General features: G+C 38.0%; 1 protein-coding gene across 1 annotated transcript in view; it reads left to right on the forward strand.

The window, feature by feature from the left end:
• Nucleotides 1–1,163: 1,163 nt before the first annotated feature.
• Nucleotides 1,164–26,362, forward strand: part of si:ch73-345f18.3 — a 34,331-nt gene continuing 9,132 nt past the window's right edge. Inside the window, exons 1-3 of the mRNA XM_039736847.1 lie at nucleotides 1,164–1,338; nucleotides 11,074–11,128; nucleotides 24,922–25,131. Of these exons, the coding sequence (XP_039592781.1) occupies nucleotides 1,264–1,338; nucleotides 11,074–11,128; nucleotides 24,922–25,131 (340 nt within the window). The 5' untranslated portion in view covers nucleotides 1,164–1,263. The remainder of the gene's footprint in view (nucleotides 1,339–11,073; nucleotides 11,129–24,921; nucleotides 25,132–26,362) is intronic.

Here is a 26,362-nt window from a genome sequence, read left to right on the forward strand (position 1 = left end):
AGGAAACCCACACAGGCACGGGGAGAACATGCAAACTCCACGGAGGGAGGACCCAGGAAGTGAACCGATGTCTCCTAACTGCGAGGCAGCAGCGCTACCACTGCCCCACTGTGCCGCCCTCATACTACTGCTCTTTTATAAATTCAGAAAAATAGAAGAAAATAGCCAACCAGCTGTTTAACAGTAAAATCATTTTGAGGCAAAATGGATTGCTGATTATGAAACTGGTTGGAACAAAAACCTATTGCCATAGGGGCCCTCCAGGACAGGGATTGTAAACCACTGCAATAGATATACAGTATCTGTACTTAACCATAGCTGTTAACTATCCTGCTTTTGGCTGCTTTTCTTCTATGATAGAATTAGGCACTGAATGTTGCAAACAGTCTAAACTTTATCTTCAGGCCAGAATATTTAGGACTTTATGTTGTGAATACTCTGCAATCCTAAACTGAACAACAAAATTAAGTGTTTAGATATAACACAAATACATCAACTGCAGAAATGTCATCTACATGACAATAAGGGCTGAAACCAGTGACTGCAACTTCACTATGGCCTTGTTGAATATGTTCTCATCAAAATGTTTTCCACATATGAACCAGGAACGAGAAACCTTGGGGGAGACAAAGGAAAGGGTGAGATGGCATAGCTATTAAAACCTTGGAATTCAGCCACTGACACTGTGTGATCATGAGAAAGTCACTTCACCTACATGGGATCTAGTTGGAAAAAGGAAAATAACCTAAAGTTCTAAGTGGTCTTGGAGAACGGTGTCAGTACAACAATAATAATAACCAGGGTCTGCCGTAAAAAATCATCTCTGCTCACAAGGGGCAGCTTATCCCAATATATACCAAAAAATTATTTCTTGAAATCAATGGTTCATGTTCAATAAAGACAATTTGCCCTGTAGTTACAGACTCCTTTGATGCAATTATAAGATAAAGTCCGGATCTGATTGAAAAAAAAAACTGGGTATTAAATTTTTATAATAAAGTATTTACATAATTGAATAAATAGATTTTTATAATAAAGTATTTACATAATTGAATAAATCGAACTTGCATGTATTTACAAAAATATTTTAAACGACGGGACTCCTCAGTAAAAGCGATCTACGAGTGCTCAGTCGCGCACTCTGTAAACTTGTTTAATTGGTCTCATGACTCTGACGTCATCGAAGCGTTTGACTAGGTAACAATTGCCCTGAAGCGGCCCGGTGATTTTTTGGGGAGCTTCCTTTTATGATTGCTTTAAAACATGTCTTGCCTCATTAGCTGTTGCTCGTGTGTGCGTACTGGGGACGCCGACAACCCATCCGAAGAGCAAGCTGAGGTAAGCGATTGAGACGTACAAAGTTTTCTTTGATAGACACAAACTTTTTTTTTTTTTCCTTTTTACCTGCAGGTGTCCGGTGAGATGTTCCAGTCAGTTCTGCTTTCGCTCGTGTCATTTAGCAGAAAAGACGTGGTGGGTGTAAAGCGCTGCCCTGGGTGCGCCCTTACCGACTCGGAGAAGCGCCCAGTTATTTTTCACCAGCGAGTTTCGCATTTTTTGTTTTCTTTCCTTGTTTGTGGCGTACCTGCTTATCAAGTTTGTTTGCGCACTTTTCTTCTGTCGTCGTCATAAAAGCAGACTTTACTTTTGGTTGACGTGTTATTAAGTAGTGTGTGTGATTTTTATTTGGAAACACGCTAGTTTTCTGGGTTGAACCGAAACTTTAAAATCTCGCCCTTAAGATATACGTTACTTGCATAAAACTAGTACTATAACTTTATCTTGTTTAATCAACGTCATTGTTTTTTGGAAAGTTTAAATAGATTTGGGTTATTCATTCAACTAGCAATGGACATGTTTCTAAGATTCTTAGTTGAATCTTCACGGTTTTAAGCTGGATCTGAAGAACTGTTTACCTGGGAAACATGTCACAATGCCATGTGTTTTTATGGCTGCACCAGTTTCATAAAAATACGTGCGTATGAAGTTAGGCGGAGACTCCGATCTTAACCTGGTACAAGTGAATGCAAGTGCATGCGAAAGAGTCGGACGGTATAGACTTGATCGTGCCTTGCGGAAACTTTCCTGCTGTATGCTTACAATGACGTGCGATGAGGTTCATGGCTGGTGAGGCACAAGCTCCTGCAGAGTGACATTGAGAAATATATGAACCCAAAAGAGTAGCTTATTCACTAATCATTTGGCAGCATGCACATTGACTATGGTTATGTTTCATATCTCGTCAGCATTCTTTACAAACACATATAAGGTACATATTTGTCTAAGAAAGAACGTTACTTTTATAATGGTGAGAGTGCATTTGCTCTGCACCCTCGAACGTGTTCCGAATTTGCCTTTGCCGTTTCACAGTTAATACTCATTCAGTACAAATGAAATTACAGAGTGGTATACAAAAAACGGATTTCAATTTTGACTTTAATCAAATTATTTAGTTGGCTTTTAAAAAGCTTTTAATTTGGATGCTTTAATAAATTTTAATGCAGACTGTTCAGCAAAAAGATAACCAGAAAAATAAAGGAATATTTTATTTAAGGTAAAAATGTTGTTTTTAAATATTGGATTTTTTTTCTTTGTCTGATCCCTTTTTTTATTTATAAAATTGAAATCTGTTTATGGTCTTGCCTTTATTTGTAAAAAGTTCATGCACCTATACTTCTCCACGAAAATCTGTCGCTTTCTTGTAAAAGTCCTCCGTATTTTCCTTTAGTTTTAAAATTCTTAATCCTCCATTTTGGCAGTCAGTCGGAACAAAAAAAAGAAACAGACTGCTGCAGTGTACTTGACTTTCTGATATCGCAAACTTATTGGCGCCCAGAGCCTCTGCCCAGAAGAACCGCAGCAAAAAGCACCTGTTTGGCTCACATGCTCCCCCTTCGGTGCGATGCGGTACTGTCTGCCTCACCTTGTGCCTTTTCACTGCGGTTTTATGTTGTATCAGCAAGACTGTCGCACACATTCATTAAAGATATTAGCCAGACTGTGGAAAGTTAGGGTGTGTAATAAACATGTCTGCAAACCTTATATTGGTAACATACAGAGATCAAGCAGCTGGCATCTACCCCATGTGTTAGGGAGAGCGCTTTCCGAGGTGAGGCTTGTCGCTACCACACCTCACATTTCTCCCCTGTATATGAGCATGAAATGTGCCAAATCAGCGAATTTGCCAATAAAAATGATCAAAACTATTGGAATCCTACAGAAAACAAATTTATAGCACAGACTAGTGGACAAATTGATTTGATATTATTATTAGTATTTTTTTTTTTTTTTTTACTTTTTGTGATGCCTCACCTGACTGCACATCCCTGTAGGGTTATTCGCTTATTTGTGCCCTGCAAACTAATGAGAAAAGTTAATTATTCCAAGGAGAAACGCGTTAACTTTTACTCTCTCTGTTATAGGCGTGTCATATATTGCGATTACTGTAGTTGACACAGAGCTTATCACATCTTTTGTTTGCGCTTACTACGTGTGTTAGGTATTGGTGCCGAATGAATAGGTGATTTCTGGACCATATGAATTATTGCAACCAAAGCTTAAGTTGGTAGCAACAGGTGCTAGGCAAGGGGGAGTTCTGCTTGAGGCACCAGTCCATTGTAGATCAGATTCACTTAAACTGTGCCAATTTATTGTTAATCAATACACCATCAATGACAAAGTTGTGCTGTTTGCTGTTGTTAATTTTTCCCTATCTGCCTAAATTGGCCAATGCACTAAACATTCAGTGTCTTTTGGTCAATGACTCGCGAATCATATTCAGTCCTGCACCCAAAAAAAAAAAATCAAACAATGGGATGCTGGTGTCTGGTCTGTTTAGATTGCCATTAAATCATTGCGATATCCTCTGACAATGTCCTTATCTGACAAAAGAGCCTTATTAAACACTAAAGTGAGAACCTCACAATCATCTGCTGTTTCAGAAGAATTTTTTGGTTGTGAACAGCCTGAATTGAAATGGCAATACCTTAAGTTTTGAATTAAACCGCTTTGAGGTGAAAAAACGATAAGCCCTAGTAAAATGGAAAGAATACAGAAGCTATACACACACACACACACACTCTCTGCTGGACTCAAACTGCACATCCAATAGCAGTACTTACAACCATATGGACAAGTGAGGCCAGCAAACGACTGAAAAGATAACTTAATACATACTGTCTGTACTCGGACTCATGCTTACTGAGTAGCTCCTTGAAGTGGTGGTGGTGGTTTTGACCTATACTTTTGAGGAAAGTTATTACGTTTTTGAGCTTCAGGGAATGTGCCCTCAGGCTTTCTTGATGTATGACACAGTGTTATACAACTGAATCACTTGGATTGAGTCTGAAACAAATCATTTCTTTTTTTAATCAATGCTGTCAATCTCTTTTGCAGGCCAACAATGGCAGGGGCTTTATTTGTTGCAAGGCCTCTTAATTTTTTCAAAGGGTAGTTCAAAGTTCCTAATAGCTAAAACAACTTGCTCAAACAGATCCTCACCTTTAGTAGTGTCATGTACGGCTTGCAAAGTCAGCAATTCCTCCCTTGTATCAAACTCATCAGTAATCCCTCGCACAAAAATTGCTAATTGGGCAGTATTTGTTATTTCCATTGTTTTGTCACAGATCAGAGATAAAAACTGGAATTTTTTTTGCTTTGTTCTTCAGTGAGTTTTCAATATCTTGCGTCATATCGGTAATATGCTCTGCAATGGTGGTTTGAGACAAACTGACACTCTGGTACGTATTTTACTTTGTCCAATGCTAGCAGCTTTGCAGCAGCAACAAGGCACTCCTTCACAAATTCTCCTTCTGAATGAGGTTTCAGTTTCTTAGCAATTAGCTTGCTTACCATAAAACTCGCCCGCATGACTGCTTCCCTGTCAGAACGCGATCTTGTGAAAGCAGCTTATTGGGCATCCAAACTATGTCAAAGAACATTAACTTTATTCAAGTGGGTATGTCCTTTCAGCTCATCCAATTTAGCATGTTTCGAGCTGTAACAACACTGAAGATTTGCCTTTTTCTTCACTGTGAGCATATCCCCACAAACTGGGCACACCGGTCCATCTTTCACGTCAACAGAAAAGTAATCATGTATCCATTTCTCTTTGGAAACTCTACATTTTACATCTACTTTTCTTTTCTTCACTGATGCTGTGATGTGTCAAAGATAAGTGATGATAAGCCTGTTGTGTTCACTCTGACTTTTACCCAGATTGGCATACAGCCAGAGCGTTCCACCCAGACACCCCTCTCCGCTATTTTATTATTTTATTTCAGGGGAAAAAATAATTGCCAAAATTTATTTTTTTATGAGTTGCTTTTTGTGTTAGTCATTAATGGGAAAAAAATAATAATTAATGAAATGCCTGGTGGGCCGGATTAAACTGCCTTTCGGGCCGTAAACGGCATGGAGGCCATTGATTCCTTACCCATTTTAGGTAATGAAATAATGTCAGCCAGCAATTTGAGCACTTAGAAGATTGTACCTAAGTGCACTGTGACATTCTTTTTAGTTAATAAAGTTTAGAAAGCTATTGTAATAATCACAACCCGCATGTCTTGTTCCATACAAACAACTGTAAACCTAATCTTGCTCCCTCTATATATGTAAATAGATATGACAGTGCAGTTTACAAGTTGCTTGGGTGAATGTTTCCGCCGAATGAAGAAATGTAAACGTTAAGTTTGAATAAAAGTTATATACATTGTCACAAGAACGACCAAACGACACTGAGGTTTGGGGCAGCCACCCATATAATTTTTCCCGGCTGCAAAACTGACATATTCACATGACTGAGTCCAAAACAGAACTGATTTAGTAGAAACAAAATGGCAGGTTTAAGAGCCAGTAAGGGAAGTGATGTCACCAGGACTGGAACCAGAAGTGACGTCGTTGGCTGCCCCAGAGCTGGGCGGGATTTTCCGAGAATGGTCTGTAAGGAATCGAGAGAGAGAATTAGTGCACTTCGCCGCCCCGTGGTCTGGCATGGAATTACATGTACTCAAGCCCTTTAGTTGCCTCCTAAATATGCATGTGTGACAACATAGAAAAAGCAAACTGTTCTGTTTTTACAACTGACTCTGTATTTACTTGCTGGATAACTAGCAACTGTGAACTTACCTAATTTAAGTGTGCGTGTGAGTGTGTGTCCTACAATGAAATAGTGCCTCTTCCTGAATTTTCATTGTGCCTATTATTATTTGGAAATGCTCCTGCTGTCCCACATCACTCTACTAAATAAAACAGTTTCAACACATAGAAGGATGAATGTGCTACATAAACCTTTGTAGAAACTACTGTTTCAGGAAAAATGTTTGTAAAGCCTTCAGAATTAACTAGATTTCTGTACTAATTAATCCTAACATTTGTGGTCTGATTTTTCAATTGAGTTTTTATCCTAGGCACATAGTCACAAACTGCTTATACTAATAACCCATAAAAACATTTACGTTTTCTTTTCAATATTGAACATTAAGATTTCATGACAGAACACAGATAGCAAAATTCTTGATAAAATGGATCTCAGTGGGGACCAATGCTGAACAACCATAAACGATATGAAAATCTCCATGAAAAAGTTCTCTGAATACTCATGTTGCATAACATGCTTGTCAGGTATCCAGTTATGTGCTAAAAATATTAAGTATACCCATCCATCCATTTTCCAACAAGCCGAATCTGAACACAGGGTCATGGGGGTCTGCTGGAGCCAATCCCAGCCAACACAGGGCACAAGGCAGGAACCAATCCTGGGCAGGGTGCCAACCCACCGCAGGACACACACAAACATACCCACACACCAAGCACACCCTAGGGCCGATTTAGAATCGCCAATCCACCTAACCAGCATGTCTTTGGACTGTGGGAGGAAACCGGAGTGCCCGGAGGAAACCCACGCAGACACGGGGAGAACATGCAAACTCCATGCAGGGAGGACCTGGGAAGCGAACCCGGGTCATCTAACTGCGAGGCAGCAGCGCTACCACTGCGCCACCGTGCCGCCCCTATTAAGTATACCCCTTCCAGAAAATTATCTTGTGGACAAAAGGAATGTACTCAAGAGTCCAGTTTTTGAATTGAAGACTCTCCTCTCCCCTTATTTGTTTGTTAATCCATAAATCAAGTACTCATTAGCAACAGTGGTGAATTGATTTTCAGGTTGTTGAAGCATCTTGGATATGCACAAATACGAGGCATGTGTTTTCGCAAGGCTTTGTTTAACTTTTAACCTCTAGTTTTACATATCTCTGAGATCCAACTCTGAAATGTTTATATCACATGATGCTGCATGATAGCCAATAAGTGAACAGTTACTAGGTGGGCATTTGGGGTGGGTGGAGTTTTATGGGCTTCAGCTCACTTTGTTCTGGTTTTCCTAAAATGGTTTATTTTGCTGTATTTTAACAGTTTAATACATGTTTGGAACTTTGTCAGCATATGATTGGATACCAGACACGTGGAATGTGCGACATAAGTAATTTTAAAGATTTTTTTTTTTGGGTGAACATTTTTTGTATTATTTGCAGCTGCTCAGCATTGCAGCCTACTGGCACTCATTATATCAGGATTTTTCTTTGTTTCTCCATGCAAGCATGAGATCAACAATTATTTTTGTCCATCACTAGAAATAACTTGGGGTATAGAACAAAAAAAAAAAATTTGGTTTCTTTAAAGCATTCACAGTTCAGTCTGGAAAAAAGATATGAATGTTTATGATAATGGTTTCTCCTGATCAAAGGCATGGTCCTAGGCTGGTAGAGCAACAGTTGATTTGCCTCTTTAAGTGGCGAAGCAATGATTTAGCTGCCATAAAGATGTCACATATTAAGTAAACTGATGGCTCAGAAGTTTACCTACTGCATATGTAGCACTACCCTGATTGGGATTGTTTGTGGGTAAATACACTTTGACTTACTGAGACCTACTGAGCTCGGAGTGAGGAAGTGAATTGAGACATGGGTTTGACTGGTATGAGAGAGAGATACAAATTGAGATTGGGGATGCTGTATGACACTTTTTAAGGTAGTCAAGCCGCTACCCCCGGAAAGACAGGGGTTGGAGACCAGTTAGTCAGACGTGACATTGCAAGACTAGTCAGATAGCTTGTGAAATTAATGACTGCAGTTATTTTTTTGTTGACTGTGATTGTGTGACGTTACTCAATACTCCACGTGTACTGGCAATAATGGATTCAGCGAGGTTATCAGAAATAAACTTAATGCACTAGGTTTAAAAGTTAAAACGGAAGTAAAAAATTTAGGGGTAACCGTTGACTGTAATCTGAATTTTAAATCGCATATTCATCAGACCACTAGGACAGCATTTTTTCACTTAAACATAGCTAGAGTTAGACCTCTTATATCATTGAAAGATGCTGAGAAATTAATTCACGCTTTTGTTTTCAGTAGACTAGATTACTGTAACGCACTCCTCTCAGGACTACCCAAAAAAGACATAAATCATTTGCAACGAGTGCAGAATGCAGCTGCTAGAATCCTAACTGGGAAAAGAAAATCCGAACACATTTCTCCAGTTTTGATGTCACTACACTGGTTGCCTGTGTCATTCAGGATTGACTTTAAAATACTGCTTATGGTTTATAAAGCCTTAAATAATCTCGCTCCATCTTATATATCGGAATGCCTGACACGTTATATTCCAAATCGTAACCTTAGATCTTCAAATGAGTGTCTCCTTATAATTCCAAAAGCTAAACTTAAAAGAAGTGGTGAGGCGGCCTTCTGCTGTTATGCACCCAAAATCTGGAATAGCCTGCCAATAGGAATTCGCCAGGCAAATACAGTAGAGCACTTTAAAACACTGCTGAAAACACATTACTTTAACATGGCCTTTTTATAACTTCACTTTAACTTAATACTGATACTCTGTATGTTCAATTCTTCATAATAACTATTCATGGTGGCTCTAAAATCCGTACTGACCCCTACTCTCTCTTCTGTTTCTTTTTCCGGTTTCTTTGTGGTGGCGGCCTGCGCCACCACCACCTACTCAAAGCATCATGATGCACCAACATTGATAGACTGAAAGCCAGAAGTCTACGTGACCATCATCATCAGGTCCTTCCATGAAAATGCTAAATACAAAGAGGACTGTTTGATTTATGTTAGGTAGATTGCCCAGAGGGGACTGGGCGGTCTCTTGGTCTGGAACCCCTACAGATTTTATTTTTTCCCCAGCTTTTGGAGTTTTTTTTTTTTTTTTTCTGTCCACCCTGGCCATCGGACCTTACTCTTATTCTATGTTAATTAATGTTGACTTATGTTTATCTTTTATTGTGTCTTCTATTTCTCTATTCATTTTGTAAAGCACTTTGAGCTACATTTTTTTGTATGAATATGTGCTATATAAATAAATGTTGATTGATTGATTGATTGATACTCAGTTAGGACTCGTGGGGAATGAAATTACATGATTACCTTATGACTTTTCATCACAATTCCAAATTTTGTGTTGTGTCCTGAAAGTGCTACGACTTATCCATTTTGGCAGCAAGTCAACTTGGAGCACACTGGAGTAAGCTACAAACTTCTTGTCTATCTTTTCTTTTTACACGTGATATGACAATCATGAAACGTCAAACAGCTAGCGGTAAAGTTCAACAAGTCTGTCTTCTATTTGCATAGTCTAAATAGTCACTTTACTTAGCTGCCAGGGTTCCTCGCTGTCTGTGGGCATTATAATTCTGTTTGACAGCATATTGACTATTAAATATTAAAGGCTACCCCTATGACTAGTGTGACTCGCTCCATGAAAATGAAAGCAGTTCGACTTTTGTCATAGCAAGTCACCAAGCGCTCCGATTAAGTCGCTGGAGGTGTCACACTCCACAATTGACTGTAACTGATGGGCTCTGCAGCTGTCTACAACTTGCTGTGATCTTCTTAAGACTATACAGTCAACTGTTTTGAGGAGACATGCAAGTACAGATTACATGGATCTGTAGAGAGATGACAATAAGCCTGACTTTATATCTGGGCTTCTTTAGTATTCTCTGTGAGTGTGTCCCTACAATACTGCCCACTGTCTGTGTCATGTTGTTATAAATTTGAAATATACCAGTTGTCTAGTGTTTAAAAGTGCGAAGAGGTGAGCAACCATGCTTGGGACCCATATTGACTGGGAAAGTCTGAAAGGTATGAGATCATTCTTAAATATGTTATCTATCTATCTATGAACTTTAACAATTGTTGTCAGTTGGTGTTATGTTATTGTTTGCTTTTTAGAGAGTATTATGCTTGTTGAAAATGGTGTTATATGTACAAAATATTGATTGAATGATCAGCTATTTGGGTTTAAAAAGCAACCTGTATATAAATGATTACTTATGTGTGTTTTTATTTAGTTTGGATAATTATTTTATTTGAATATGCATAATTTTCTGTACATATTAATTGAACTGTTTTTATAACATTGGCATCAGCCTGTGCTATACAGTACAACTAATTTATAAAATGCCTTCATTTGTTTTACCTGCTGGCAGTATTTCATGGAAGTTTTTGGTATGTATAAAAGTAATTGGCAGATGCTCATAGAAGTAGCTCCACCTCTGGTGTTAACAATACAGTACCTTCTCAAGAATACAAACTGAAAGGAAAATGAGCACTTGGCCTTCCCTTTACTATTGAAAGCCTTTTTTGGAATTTGGGTGAAGCTGTAATTAAGCAGATGTTCTGAACAATAGTCTGTTTTAATCACTAATATTTGGTCAGGATATTGTGATTCCTACATTGATTTTACGGTTCTAACCGCTCCTGAGCTTTGGCTGCAATGTCTGGTGAATTGTGATTAAAGATGTGAGAAAGGAGCCTTTTACTAGACCAGTTTTTTTTTTTTTCCTTCATGTGATATGCATTTTAGTTGTTCTAATTATCAAACTGTTAATGTACTGTTTTAATTGAGACTCAACCTGGCTACTGTTGTTTAGAAAAAGTAATATCATTTTGGACTGTTCATTTGTTTTTGCCACAAGCCAAAAAAGCCTTGGGGAGTGCTGCCACATTTTGTTCATATTTCATCTTAAGATTGTTTATAATTTTTCTCTTGCAGAAGCAGGGCTTAATGCAAGCCAAATCTGCAAGAAAAGTATATCGATCCACACAAGGTATGTAGTTCAAGCCCTTATTTATGAGTGACTTTTTTAAGTGCCACCCCGTTCTATGTGGTGTTTAGGTTCAATAATAATGTATACAAAAACAAATGATTTTGATATTTAACTGAAATGTTTAAAATACCACTTTTAGTTAAATAAACAATAAAGGTAAACTTTTTATAAATTCGTTTTTTTTTTGTCTTTCTACTAAATGAGAAGATGAAAACTATTTACCTATCTTTCTACTAAGCCTTTCATACAACAGAAAATGTTGAACCTGCTTTACTTTATATTGCATACTTTATTCTTAATGTACAAAGGTGGCTATCTTTTTTTTCTTTCTCTCTAAAACCAAATTTAGGACACAATTGTTAGTGTCTCATTTTCGGCATGAGTCAAAAGTACTAAAGCTTTCCACACATTTTTATTATAAATATTAAACACTTTAAAAAGCGTGGCTTGTTTTTATCTGTTTAAAACGAAAAGAGATTTTTAACACTTTCTAGACTCTGTCTACACTTTTATATCTAAATCAGACATGATTATGAGTATGCTGCCGCCTTCTTCTTCTTCTTTCGGCTGCTCCTGTTAGGGGTTGCCACAGCGGATCATCTTCTTCCATACCTTTCGGTCTTCTGCATCTTGTTCTGTTACACCATCACCTGCATGTCCTGTCCCACAACATCCATAAATCTTCTCTTAGGCCTTCCTCCTTTCCTTCTGCCTGACAGCTCTATCTTTAATATCCTTCTCCCAATATACTCAGCATATCTCCTCTGCACATGTCCAAACCAACACAATCTCGCCTCTCCGATTTTTGTCTCCCAACCATCCAACCTGAGCTGACCCTCTAATGTACTTGTTTCTCATCCTATCCATCCTCGTCACTCTTGCTGATACCCATCTGTAACAAATTACTCCTGACACTCTTCTCCCATTCCACCCTTCCTTTGCTCTCTTCTTCACCTGTCTTCCACAATCCCCACTACTCTGTACTGTTGATCCCAAGTATTTAAACTTATCCACCTTTGCCAACTCTACTCCTTGCATTCTCGCAATTCCTCTGACAGATGCCTGTACTGTACCTTAAAAAATAATTATCCATAAGATACAATAGGAACAGGAATGTAATGCTTTACACTATTTCAGAATTGATAAGTTATAATCTCAGTTCAGCAAGTAATGTTTACTTATTTGATACTGATTAGCAATTTTGGTCCTGGATGGCCACAGTGGTTCCAGGATTTGGTTGAATTTAAATTATTAATACATAGAGTAGATGTCACAACTCTGCACAACCTTACTGAAATTTCATATTTTATGTGTGTAGTGGTTAAAATGAAGACAAATCATGTCATGCCTTTGTCATGGATTCTACTTTAATGATTGAGGCTTAGCAAGTGTCGTTACTTAAAATCCTGCCTAAACCAGGAAATTCCTAAGCTTATAAATCTCTAAGATAAAGAAAAATGTACATACCTGTATATATCAACAGCTAGAAAGTGGTTAGATACCTTCCAAGGGAATGAAAAGTTAAAATGAGAGTCAGAAGCTTAAGGAAGACCACTTTTCACATGATCAGATTGTCATCATTTTAGAGTATGTCTAGGAATACTCCTGTTATACAGAAATATGAAAATACACATATAGAGAAATATATTTTTCTTCTCAATTCCAGCCTTTTTTGTTCTTCTAGGACAATTAACTTTTTTCGTTTCATCCTAATATCGAATGAGAGAAAGTTCAGTTCAGAAAGAAGTTCTTCGGATCTTCTCCCATATTAACAGTAAAAATTACAACAACCATGTTGCTAATTATAGTTTCCTGGCACACTAACATACAACATTTGATTATCTTATACAAAATAATTATTGCAAGTAGGAACCATAAAGCCTGACTTCAGTATCACTATGAATGCTCTTAAATGGTTTAAATCCTACCTCTTGTGTAGATTCAGCTGTATCCTGGCATGGAAAAATGCTATGGATTTGGCAAGCAAGTATGGGGTGTCCAAAGAATTGGTACTGGTGTTTACTCAATTATGTTGACCTGTTTTGTAAAAGTGTCTGCTAAGCTAATACATTTAAATGGAATAAAAAAATTAGCCCTTGCAGCCATTGAGGTATGTCATTCGTCGGGCCAGTTAACCAGTGGTCATTGCTTTCACCTTTTTGTTCAGTTCATTCAAATCATGTCAAATAAGATCTGAAATAAAGGAAAAAACTCTCATCAGAAATGTAGATACAACACGGGGTCCCAATAACTGCACAAGTGCCTCCATGGCAGGCCAGGTAGTACATGAAGAGCCATTTGGTTTTGCAGAGTGACCGTTCATAGGCCAACCAATGCAGGCAGAAATTTCATTGACTACTTCCACAGTGAGGTTTGTCACTACCTGTAATGCTTGGGGTTTTCAGTCTCAATATCCAGAGCCAAATAGCAGTGGTATGAAATGGTGGATGTCCTTTTTGCATCTCTTAACAAGGAGGCTGTGAGGATACCTAGGAGGTATTTAAAGAATCATGTACAATCATATTATGCAGTAGGAGATGTACCAATTAACATATCTTGCAATGCTCTTTGGGCAACCTTGGATGTGCTTTCTGTCAAGAAATAAAGTACGTATTATTAGGGTGTGTTGGAGAGTAGGTAAAGAGGAAAGGATTGGTAACATTAAAAAGTGTGTCATCCAAGAACTTTTAGAGTAGTAAGCTGTATAGTCGCCAAATGTGATAATGCAGAGTATGTGTTAATGACCCATTTGTTGGCTGAGCCACTGGGCCTCTCTGGTCACCTGGCGGTAGGCAGTAGTTTTCATCTGGTGTTAGAACAACAACAACATTTATTTATATAGCACATTTTCATACAAACAGTAGCTCAAAGTGCGTTACATATTAAAGAATAGAAAAATGAAAGACACAATTATAAAACAAAATAAATCAACATTAATTAACATCGAATAAGAGTAAGGTTCAATGGCCAGGGGACAGAAAAACAAAAACTCCAGACGGCTGGAGAAAAAATAAAATCTGTAGGGATTCCAGACCATGAGACCGCCCAGTCCCCTCTGGGCATTCTACCTAACATAAATGAAACAGTCCTCTTTGGATTTAGGGTTCTCACGGAAGGGCTTGATGATGATGATGATGGTCACGTAGACTTCTGCCTTTTAATCCGTCCATCATTGTTGGAGCATCACGAAGCTTTGAGTAGGTGGTGATGGCGCAGGCCACCACCACAAAGAAACCGGAAAAAGAAACAGAAAAGAGAGTAGGGGTCAGTACGGATTTTAGAGCCACCATGAATAGTTATTATGAGGAAATTGAACATACAGAGTATCAGGATTAAGTTAAATTAAGATTAAACTGAAGTTATAGAAAGGCCATGTTAAAGTAATGTGTTTTCAGCAGTGTTTTAAAGTGCTCTACTGTATCAGCCTGGCGAATTCCTATTGGCAGGCTATTCCAGATTTTAGGTGCATAGCAGCAGAAGGCCGCCTCACCACTTCTTTTAAGTTTTGTTCTTGGAATTCTAAGGAGACACTCATTTGAGGATCTGAGGTTACGATTTGGAATATAAGGTGTCAGACATTCCGATATATAAGATGGGGCGAGATTATTTAAGGCTTTATAAACCATAAGCAGAATTTTAAAGTCAATTCTGAATGACACAGGTAACCAGTGTAGTGACATTAAAACTGGAGAAATGTGTTCGATTTTCTTTTCCTAGTTAGGATTCTAGCAGCTGCATTCTGCACTAGTTGCAAACGATTTATGTCTTTTTTGGGTAGTCCTGAGAGGAGTGCATTACAGTAATCTAGTCGACTGAAAACAAACGCGTGAACTAATTTCTCAGCATCTTTCAGTGATATAAGAGGTCTAACTTTACTTATGTTTCTTAAGTGAAAAATGCTGTCCTAATGATCTGATTAATATGTGATTTAAAATTCAGATTACAGTCAACAATCACCCCTAAGCTTTTTACCTCCGTCTTGACTTTTAATCCTAATGTATCCAGTTTATTTCTAATAGCCTCATTGTATCCATTATTGCTGATCACTAAGATTTCAGTTTTCTCTTTATTTAACTTGAGAAAATTACTATTCATCCATTCTGAGATACAAGTCAGACATTCTGTTAGTGAATCAATAGAATCAGGGTCATCAGGTGCTATTGATAAGTACAGCTGTGTGTCATCAGCATAGCTGTGGTAGCTCACGTTGTGCCCTGAGATAATCTGACCTAACGGAAGCATGTAGATTGAGAATAACAGCGGACCCAGGATAGAGCCTTGTGGAACACCATATCGGATATCATGTGTCTTGAGTTGTAATTCCCACAACTAACAAAAATTTTCTCCCTGTCAGGTAGGATTCAAACCAATTTAAGACTGCCAGAGAGGCCCACCCATTGACTAAGGCGATTTCTAAGAATGTTGTGATCAATGGTGTCAAATGCAGCACTCAGATCTAAGAGGATGAGAACAGATAAATGGCCTCTGTCTGCATTTACCCGCAAGTCATTTACTACTTTAACGAGTGCAGTTTCTGTGCTGTGATTTGTTCTAAAACCTGACTGAAATTTATCAAGAATAGCATGTTTATTTAGGTGGTCATTTAACTGCATAATGACTGCCTTCTCTAGAACTTTACTTAAGAAAGGCAGGTTAGAGATGGGTCTAAAATTTTCAAGAGCTGAGGGTGCAAGATTATGTTTCTTAAGTAGGGGTTTAACTACAGCAGTCTTAAGACAGTCTGGGAAGACCCCCGTATCTAGTGACGAATTTACTATGTCCAGAACATTATCAATTAGCACGCCTGATACTTCTTTGAAAAACCTTGTTGGTATCGGGTCAAGGACGAGGTGGAGGGTTTTAATTGAGAGATTATTTTTTTAAATCAGGTAAATCTATCCTAGTGAAAGAGTTTAATTTGTTTATAACAGGATGCTGGGGTTTAGGAGGATCCTTAGTGTTGGAGGGATATACTATGTTATTTCTAATATCATTAATTTTTTGATTGAAAAATACAGCGATAGCCTCACAGGTTTCACTGGAAGCACTTAGGAGGCATTCCTTTGAGTTACCTGGGTTTAGTAGGCGATCAATTGTAGAAAATAAGACTCTGGGATTACTAGCATTGTTATTTATAATCTTGAGAAATAGCAGCGTCTCTCAAGACGGACAGTGTTATTGTATTCTGTTATTTTGACTTTTAATATTTCATGGTGGATAGTAAGTTTAGTCTTCCTCCATTGACGCTCAGCTCTACGGCATGTTCTCTTTAAATCAGACACTCTTTGGGTCTTCCATGGTATAACAATGCTAGAAGATTTTTTCACTGTCTTTTCAGGTGCAACTATGTCAACAGCAGCTCTCACTTTAGTATTAAATCTTTCCACCTTACTATTTACATTATCCTCGCTATTATAGCTGGCACTATAAACGGACTGATTGCTTAAAATGTTTGTAAGTTTTAAAGCTGCTGCCGAGTCAAAGAAGCGTTTTTTAACAATATGCTTCTCATGAGTGTTTTTTATCATTATTTCTATATTAAAAAGTAGAAGAAAATGGTCTGATAGACCAATATCAATGATCTGTTTTATATCAACTTTCAGTCCTTTAGTAATCACTAAGTCTAACGTATGACCTGCTTTATGTGTAGGCTGATTTATGAGTTGTCTCAAATCAAAAGAATCCAGGAGGTTCATAAATTCTTTTACTTTTAGATCACACTGATTATCTATATGAAAATTAAAGTCGCCAACTATTAGAAGTGTGTCATAGTTAGTAATTAAAATTGACATTAAGTCAGAGAATTCCTCAAAAAACGACGCGTTATATTTAGGAGGTCTATACACGGATAGTACTAGAACTTGAGAATCTCCATGGATAACAACGGCGAGATACTCAAAGGACTTGAACTTACCAAAACTGATATCTTTACATTTTAATCGGCTCGAGTAAATGTTAGCCAATCCGCCCCCTAGCAATGGGTGAACAAATGTAAATGCATATGGTAGTCTGCTGGGCTACCATATATACCTTCTTGTAGCCCAGCTTTATATACAGGATGGGGAGAGGGGGGTTTATCTGCAACTTATTACAGCAACGTTTATTTATAAAGATTTGTTGTACACAAGTGCATAACACTCCATCTTCTACCACAATATAAACACAGTGAATATTACAGAGAATAGATGATCGGTCTCGAACCGATGAGCAGCAGCTGCACTATCCAGGAATACGTATTAGCTTTCTGTCGATTGACATTTGAGCTTGGGTTTGTAACTCATTGACAGCAACATGTAAATTGAATGGTGTTTTTTTTTTTTTTTTTTCCCTTAATAAACTTTGGTTATATTTTTGAATAAAAGAGCATGTGTTTGATATTTGGATTAAAGTCTTCACACATTATACACTTCACATCATTATTAGTATAACATGGAAAAAGTTTGTGCTTTAGGTACATGTTCAGCATTTCTTGCCTCGCATTTCCTTTCATCCTATACTTAACCAAATCTTTGTAGATATGGAACACACATGAAATGCATGTATTTGAAATAACGATATACTGTATTATTTACCCTATACAGGGTGGTCCAGATATAATTATGCAGATCCAGATCATTTGGATGACTTTGATTTATTTGGGGACAATTCCAGTTTGGCGCGAAGATAATTCTTCATGTCATCAGTTTGTACACTTCTGGATGGTCCGGAATTTTTTGTGTGATTTTCTATGTAATAAACTTAAGTTATAGCGTAATGAAAATTGCATAATTGGTTCCGGACCATCCTATACAACTCCAGGCACATTAAACGCAGATAAGTAGCCTTGGCTTGAGCTGGGAAAACTTTTTGCCTGAGTTGAGCTCTGTCAAGTGGGGGGAAGGGATAGCTGTCGGCTTGCTGCTTGTGCTGATCAACACATTTTACAAACCAAAAGACGCTGATGGTGAGGAGCGAAAGGAATTTAAGGTGGGCCTGGATTACAAGTTTTTTCTTAGGATTCAGGGATTCTAGTCTTAAAGGATTATGTCACATTGATGCATGATCTTTCTCCAGTACACACAAAAATATAAAAATTAATTGAATACTACATTAATGTTGTATTCTCTATTTTTTATTTTTATTTTTTTTTTTAAAACAGATCCCACCAATAAGTTTCTCTGTCAAAATCCTCACCAATTTGACTTTTGTTATTTTGAGATGCGGTATGTTATATGTGTATACATCTGCATTAAAATGTGTCATAGTTGGGCCATTAATCATTTCCTTGTATTCATATAGATGAGATTTATAGGCTTTGTCACCATTTTCAGTTATTTTGTACTTTCACATGCATGTGTCATTGAATTTAACTGGCAGCATGTGCATCCAGAGAATCATTTCTGCGATTGGCAAGCAGTTTATTTGGCAGCTGTCCATTTAATAGAGCAGTAGAAATCGCTACTTTTTAACTCTGTGTACCAAGTATATATCCATGTTGCCTTAGAGCAGGGGTCCTCAATCACAGTCCTGGAGGGCTGCAATGGCTGCAGGTTTTTGTTCTAACCTGGTTGCTTAATTAGAAAGCATTTCTTGCTAATAATTTAATTTCATGGCTTGTTAGTGCTTTAAGTCATTCTCATATACTAGATTTTTTTCCCCTTTCTAAGGATATCATTCAAATGATTTGAAAGCTAAAATGGAGTAATTCTCAGTCCTTCACTTTTTTATATTCACTTTCCTTCCTAGTGTTTAATTAAACCCAATAGTACATGATAAATACACACACTTATAAATGGTAGCAAGCTAAATGGAGAAACGCTGGTTTCTTTTGCCGTTTGCATGTTATTCCTAATTAGGAGCAATTAAAACCCAATAATATAGCTGTTTAAGACTAAAATAAGCAATAAGGGTTCAAAATCTTAATGAGCAAGACTATTAAAGTGACGCAGAAGTGTTACTGGAGCAATAAGGGCTTCTTATTAAGCAGATGGTTGGAACAAAAACCTGCAGCCACTGCGGCCCCTCCAGGATCGTGATTGAGGACCCCTGCCATAGAGCATATAGCTGGTGGTAGGGGAAGGGGGCATCTTTTAGTGGTCCCTTAGCAAACGGCACCTCACTAATGAGGCATCATTCATCAGTTAGTGGTGGCTTTTCGTGGCATCATTCTACCTTTTACAACTTTGAGGTAATGTATTATCAAACACTTAAGGATACTTAAGCATACAATTAACATAATATAAACACAAGTAATGTATATACCTGTGGTTTATTGCAGTTTACATTATTTGTGTGTTGTGATTTAAAGTGCAGTGATATTTCAAACCTATTAGTAAAATGACAGTGAAACAATATCTTTCAGTAAAAGTAATAATGCATTATGCAGTTTTTGCCAGTATTTCTAATAATGAACATTTTTGCTACTTCCGATTTGCATACAAATTTAGGTTATGATTTTCCCGATGACATTTATAACCCTATTTTGTATGTAAGTCAAAACTTATACTGTATAGGATGACTCAGTTTGAGGCGATTTCAGCTTTTACTCCCTGAAGAGTTTGTTCAGCAATTTAGTTAGGATCATACACTCTGTCCCTCTTGAATATCTCAGTAATAATGAAATGCAGCATGAAGGTTGATCGTGCCTGCCATGCTGGCAATCCTAGGATTCAGTAGTAGAAACCAGAAGTAAAGAAAGCTGTCATATGGGAGAAAGCTGCCTTCTATGCAGTGTTAGTAGCAGGCTCTCTAAAGTTGCCTGAGAGATACTGGTAGGCCTAAAAAAGAAAAAAGGTACAGCAGTGGCTAAAGCAAAAGCCACTGTGTGGGTCGAACTTGGCGAAGCCATGAAGGTTACATTTCAGATGGCCTCAAAGAGATTCTAGCACACCATTTTGATGACTCAACTGGGTAGGCAGAATGTCATCCAGGCTGTTTTCAAAAATAACAATATTTGTTTCTATAGCACATTTTCTTACAAAACATGTACAGTACTGTAGCTCAAAGCAAGGGGAAAAAAAAAACAAGAAACAGAATAGTATATAAATGCATAAATAAATGAAATGCCAAAAATTTATAAATAGGAATAAATCAATACAAACATAATGGAGATAAACAAGATAAAACAATGTTCTTAATTATGGATTTATTTGCTACTGTTTTTTTTGTTTATATCCATCCATTTTCCAACCCGCTGAATCCGAACACAGGGTCACGGGGGTCTGCTGGAGCCAATCCCAGCCAACACAGGGCACAAGGCAGGAACCAATTCTGGGCAGGGTGCCATCCCACTGCGGGACAAACACACCCACACACCAAGCACACACTAGTGGCCAATTTAGAATTGCCAATCCACCTAACCTGCATGTCTTTGGACTGTGGGAGGAAAACGGAGCGCTCAGAGGAAACCCACGCAGACACGGGGAGAACATGCAAACTCCACGCAGGGAGGACCCGGGAAGCGAACCCTGGTCTCCTAACTGTGAGGCAGCAGCTCTACCACTGCATATATTATAATGAGTCTAATACTATGGTTATATTGCCAGACAGGAGAGAAAAACACAAACTCTAGCATGCAAGGTGTAACATAAAGTAAACCCACAGAGTTTCCATTGCCAAATGATCGCTGTGCATTCCTAAGCACATCTATATTTGGTAGTAGTTCCTTATTTTTGTGTTTCATCCTAGATGATTCAATGCAGTGGATCTATAGGGGAGGAGCAAAAGCTTTAGATTCGTCAAATTCTGATCTCCCGTTTCGACATTTTAGGGTCTCCTTTTTGTTTTGTTGTTTTGGCAAATATGACATCCCTGATCCAAACAAAAGGTAGGCGTGCCTGTGTGATATCACAAACATGAGAAATCAAAACTAATTGGAAAAAAATGGGCCAGGATTGAGGTTGCCTTTGTCATACCTGGAAATATTTGTGCAGCAGCCAGTATAGTTTGGCCCCATGATAATTGACTGTCCAAATGCAGTGAGCTCACAAATGCTTTGGAAATTTGAAACTGTACTGAGAAGCTGTGAAGGAGTCATGTAATTTGTCAACCTCATATTCCTAGCTATGGAGTCTGTCATCTTTAAGGCAATGAGGTCCAGCAGCCACCTTTCACTAATCTCTACAATGAACAAAATCCCAAATAAATAAAGTAAACCCACAGAGTTTCCATTGCCAAATCGCTGGGTATTCTTAAGCACGTCTATATTTGGTAGTAGTTCCTTGTTTTTGTGTTTCATCCTAGATGATTCAATGCAGTGGATCCCATCAACAGTTGGAGTATCCAAATTCTTTCCAACATCACAAACAGCTGCACCATTCTTTGATCAGATGGTGGTGATGCAAAACTATAGAAAACTGGAAAAGAAAATTAAGAATAGTAGTAAATGATGCTTGCAAATCCTATAAATTATATGATATTGCAATGCATATAGAATCTTTAATATTTTTTTGTAGATTATTTTATAAAATGTTCTTAGATATTAGCCTGGCGTCTCTCTATGGGTAAGACATATAAACACAAAAGTCCGCTTCACCACTTCCTTTATGCTTAGCTCATGGAATAACCGGCAAACTATTATTCAGGCATCTAAGATTACTACTGGAAATATAAGGGGACAAGCACTATAAAATATAAGAAGGAGCAAGATTGTTCACAGCTTTATACCATTAATAGTATTGTAAGATCGATTCTAAAGGACACAGGTAACCAATATAACAATGCTAAGACCTGTCGGATGTGTTCAGATTTTCTTTTACTGGCTGAGATTCATTCTGAACTAACTGTATTCTATTTTTGTCTGTCTTGGGTTGAGTGTAATATAGTTATCTAGTTGGCTAAAAACAAAAGCATGAATTGATTTTTTTAGTATCTTGTGATGTTATAAGAGGTCTAACTTTTACAAAAATGAAAATGCAATCCTGGTAAAATGGTTGCTAACGCCTAAATGTTTTATTTTCTCCTTGTCTTGTAGTGCCAGGTGATCGTAATTATTTCTATTACCCAAACATTTTTTTCATTCCTGCTAACCACTGTTATTCACATTTTGTTCCTTGTTTAGCTTAAGGAAATAACTACTCATCTGTCCTAAAATGCAAGTAAGACTGGTTCAGAGAATTGGGAAATGGTTCAACTTAGGATATTGTTGAGAGACAGAAGGACTGATTAAAAAAAACTCTTAAACTCCGTCGATACACCTCTTCGAGGAGGCAGTGTGAGGAGTACCAGCTGCGGGTGGGTCCATATCTTAGGTTGCTGCAGTAATTAAAAAGCTCCAAAGTGACAAAGTCAAAGGGAAAGATTAAATACAACAGGAAATGCTGATTAAATGCAATAAAATAAATTGTTTATTGTGGAGTTGCTTTAGTTCACACTTCTCTTCAGTGTTGCATTGAAGGTGTCAATGCTGCCTTTAGACTGACAAAAAGGAGTGCTGGTTGCCATATAGAAAGTGGCGGGGTGGGGAGTGTTACACTTGGAAAGTGATCACACTGTTTACCTTCCAAGTTAAAACTAACGTACATGTACCAAAACTAACACTTCACCTGAGACCTGAACCTCAGATCTAAGGAGTGAAGCGGATCTTGTCCTGACAGTGGAATTGCACACCAACTCTGTTTCCTTGCTGAGATATTTAAGGTGCCTTGGGATTTTGCCAGTCCTGTCTGTGTGTTTTGTGGACTTTGATAAAGCTTATGATCATATACCGTGTAGTATCTTATGGCAGGCGCTTTAGGAATATAAGGTTTCAGGGTAATTGCCACCTGCCACTTCATATATTTTGGTAGCAAGTGTTGTGCTCACATGCTTGACATTAAGAGAAATGTGATAATAAATGATGTATGTAGTGACTGAAGTGCTTTGAAAGGCTTGCTAAAGACCCTATCTGTGTATCTCTGATCCTCTGCACTTTGCTTATTACTCAAATCAGGTGACTACCGATGCCATCACAGAGTTACTGCACTCCACATTAAATCACTTAGACAGCAGGTGTAGGAGTTCTGTGAGACTGCTGTTGGCAGATTATAGTTTAGTGTTTAACTCCATAGTCCCCCACATTCTGATTGCTAAGCTCGATGACCTGCGATTTGACACTTCCATTTGCTGTTGAGTCCTGGATTTTCTTACTTGGAGACTGCAAGGAGTGCGGGTGGGCAGTATCATTTTAAATACACTCGCTGGCAACAGAGAAGTACCACAGAGATGTATTCTTAGTCATTTGCTTTATACCCTGTATATCTATGACTACACTGCTAGGTATAGCTCTGAATCTGTTGTGAACTTTGTGAATGACACAGCAGTGTGGGCTGCAGTTTAGGGCAGGATGACCGCTACTACATGGATGAAGTGGTCAATCTTGCACAGTGGTGTCCGGACAATCATTTAAGCCTACATATCAGCAAGACCAAGGAGATGTTCATGGATTTTAGGTGAACTTGAAAGAAAAGTTAAACCTCTTCGTCATCAGTGGTTCACATCTAGAAGTGGTGCACAGTTATAAGTACCTTGGGGTTTATGTTGCTAAGGAACTTGCATACAGATTCTGTTATCAGTGAAGTCAGGCAGAGACTTTGCCACTTTAGGCAGTTGAGAAAAAAACTCAGACAGGCCTCTTCACTTCTGTCATCTAACTATCCCAACAACTGGCCTCCTTGCTTTAGCAATTTATCCCTGATATGCAGGCGTTGCTCTAATTAACTCTTGGTGCAGATAACGCGGATGACTAAGCTGATCACTTGATTACATGTGCATGTTAACTTGCCAGACCTTGTTTTTTGTTTTAGTAGTTGTTAGGATTTGCTACATATTATGAGGATAGAATTAACATTGTTCTACACAGCAGGAGCTGTCACTTCAGCCATACTCGTCAACTTAACACATTAATAAAAGAAAATGTGCATCGGACAAAAGTTCAGAGGATGAAATATTATGGCAGATCTGTGCCCTCTGAAAATGTGTATAGTTTTTTGTTTTCCTGCTAATTAGTGCAGAATCACTCTAACCTTTCTGTTAGACATTTGCATTTGATAATGCTGTGAACAAAGGTGCCCTTTCATATGCCGTTAGTTATAATAGTTAAATCTGCTATGAAAGATCATAAAGCACGCCAGCCAAAAAAGGCCTTATTCTGAGGATTTCAACATTTTACTATTAAGAAGTCAAGTTGTTTTGCTCATATTCTGACTGGGAATAAACTATTTGCTAATTTATTCTAACCGAGGTAGATTCCTTTTTTTAAACAACCTATTTTACAGTATTTTTTTTTCCTTAAGAATTACTTATTGAGATCTACAGCCTGTTGCAACAGCAATGAAAAGTAACATTATGTTAAAATCATAGAACCCCCCAAAATCTTTATGTACACCAATAACTAATGACTATTAAAGGGGCTGACTGAGTTAGATGGCTTTTAGGTGTAAAACCCAACTTGGGCTCCTGTTAGGAAAACTGTAATTTTGAAGTAGTCTCTTGGGCTTGATTGCTTCTTCACAATCAAGTATCTGAAATCCTATATATGTAGCCAGAGACTGCTTTGAGTAACCATATTTAAAGTTATTTCTGTTTGGAATAGCAATAAACGACAAAGCCTGACCACTGTTTCTGGAGTAATCATGGTACTCCATTTAACAAAGGTGTGCTTGTTAATCTATATGGCATCTATTATGTTGCCATGTTTAGAAAAATAGAAGATCCACTGTCCTTTTTCTCACTTTATTTTTCTGTTTAGTTTGTTCCAAGCAAACTGTGATATGTAAAATTGACTATCTGAAAATATTTACGGTGCTTTTTTTTTTTCCTCCCCAATTTCTCCTTAGATGTGGCCTATAAAAGTGGTAAAATATTTCTTCGGCACGTGGGAGTATTAGAGCTTGATAGACGATTCATGGATATTGCTGACACCTTTAATAAGCAGCAAGAGCATCATCAGTGCCTGACTGAAAAATTAAGACTGCTAAAAGAATGTTATAAATGTTCGCCTGCAAGTTCCTTTAGTGAATGTTTCCATAAAATACGAGAACAACACAGTAAGTACTGTCTATATGTATATTACTGTGCATTTTAATTTACCTTTCTTTTTAACAGGCAGAAGGCATGAACCAGCCCTTGAAAGTGTAATGGTCTGTTGGAGGGCCTGCTTAGGTTGATATTACAGTACACAACGTTTCCAATGATTTTCAGCCGAGCCTTCATTTAAGTAATGTTTGTGAATTGTGGACTATTGTGGCGAATGCCAGTGGCTTCTAGTCCTGTAGAGCACAATGCGACTTCAAGGAAAGCGAATGTTTTGGACCATGCACACTAGCACTTCCAGACTGAACGTCACTATTCAAATGCAATTTGGACTTATTTGAAAAAGTTCTTATTTACAGGCAAAAGTTGACATTTGATTATTAAAGAACCAGTAATGGTGCACTGCACGATAATGTGCAATGAATACACTTGACTTGACTATCGATTAGCCTCTTACTCAGTCTCATTTGCTCTTGTGATTCTCTTTCTTTCAGTGTTGGCCTGTCTTCATTGTATGGTCTGTACTTTGGTCTAAGTTGCTCGAGCAATTCTTTCACTCTGTGTCAGCCTGTCGTAAATGCTGAGTGCGCTCTTCATAGTTTTCATTCTCTTTCTCTGTATGTTTAGCATTCGTTTGCTCAGAGGTTGATGTGCTTGCTTCTTTTCCCCACCCTAGCGGGCCGCTTCTACTCTTCTTTAGTCTGCATCTTTTCGCATTAAAACTGATTAAGTCAGTTTTTGTGCTGCAATTACTTGGTACGTTTTCCTTAATTCTTCACTTAAGCTGGCACTTAGGTCTTCGATCTTCCTCAAGAATGATTTAAGATATGAAGAGGGTAGGGGAAGTGATGGCAAAGGTGGTAGGGATGAGAACGGTGCCTGTACGCATGTGCTGCACAGCCGCCCTGCTGGTTGCTGCTGAGAGTTGATTTTACTCTAAAATTAAAATAAAAATAGAGTAATTCCAAAACTTTTCACTTTTCATATAAAGCTGTAGTGCATAGTTTCAGCGTAGTATATGTGTACCAAATTTCATGCTACAGGTTATTTGATTTTTGAACTTGACCTTCCTAGATTGGCCTTTGACCTTGGAGGTCAATCATCACCCTGAAAGCGGATAGTAGACGTCACGTAGTATACAGTATGTGTACCAAATTTCAGGTCAATAGTTCAAACGGTTTGCGAGCTACAGGTGATTTAAAATCCTGGAGAGACAAATGAACAGCCACGGTAGGGTATTTGATA

This window comes from Polypterus senegalus, chromosome 15, assembly GCF_016835505.1.
Source record: "Polypterus senegalus isolate Bchr_013 chromosome 15, ASM1683550v1, whole genome shotgun sequence".
Classification (NCBI taxonomy): Eukaryota; Metazoa; Chordata; class Cladistia; order Polypteriformes; family Polypteridae; genus Polypterus; species Polypterus senegalus.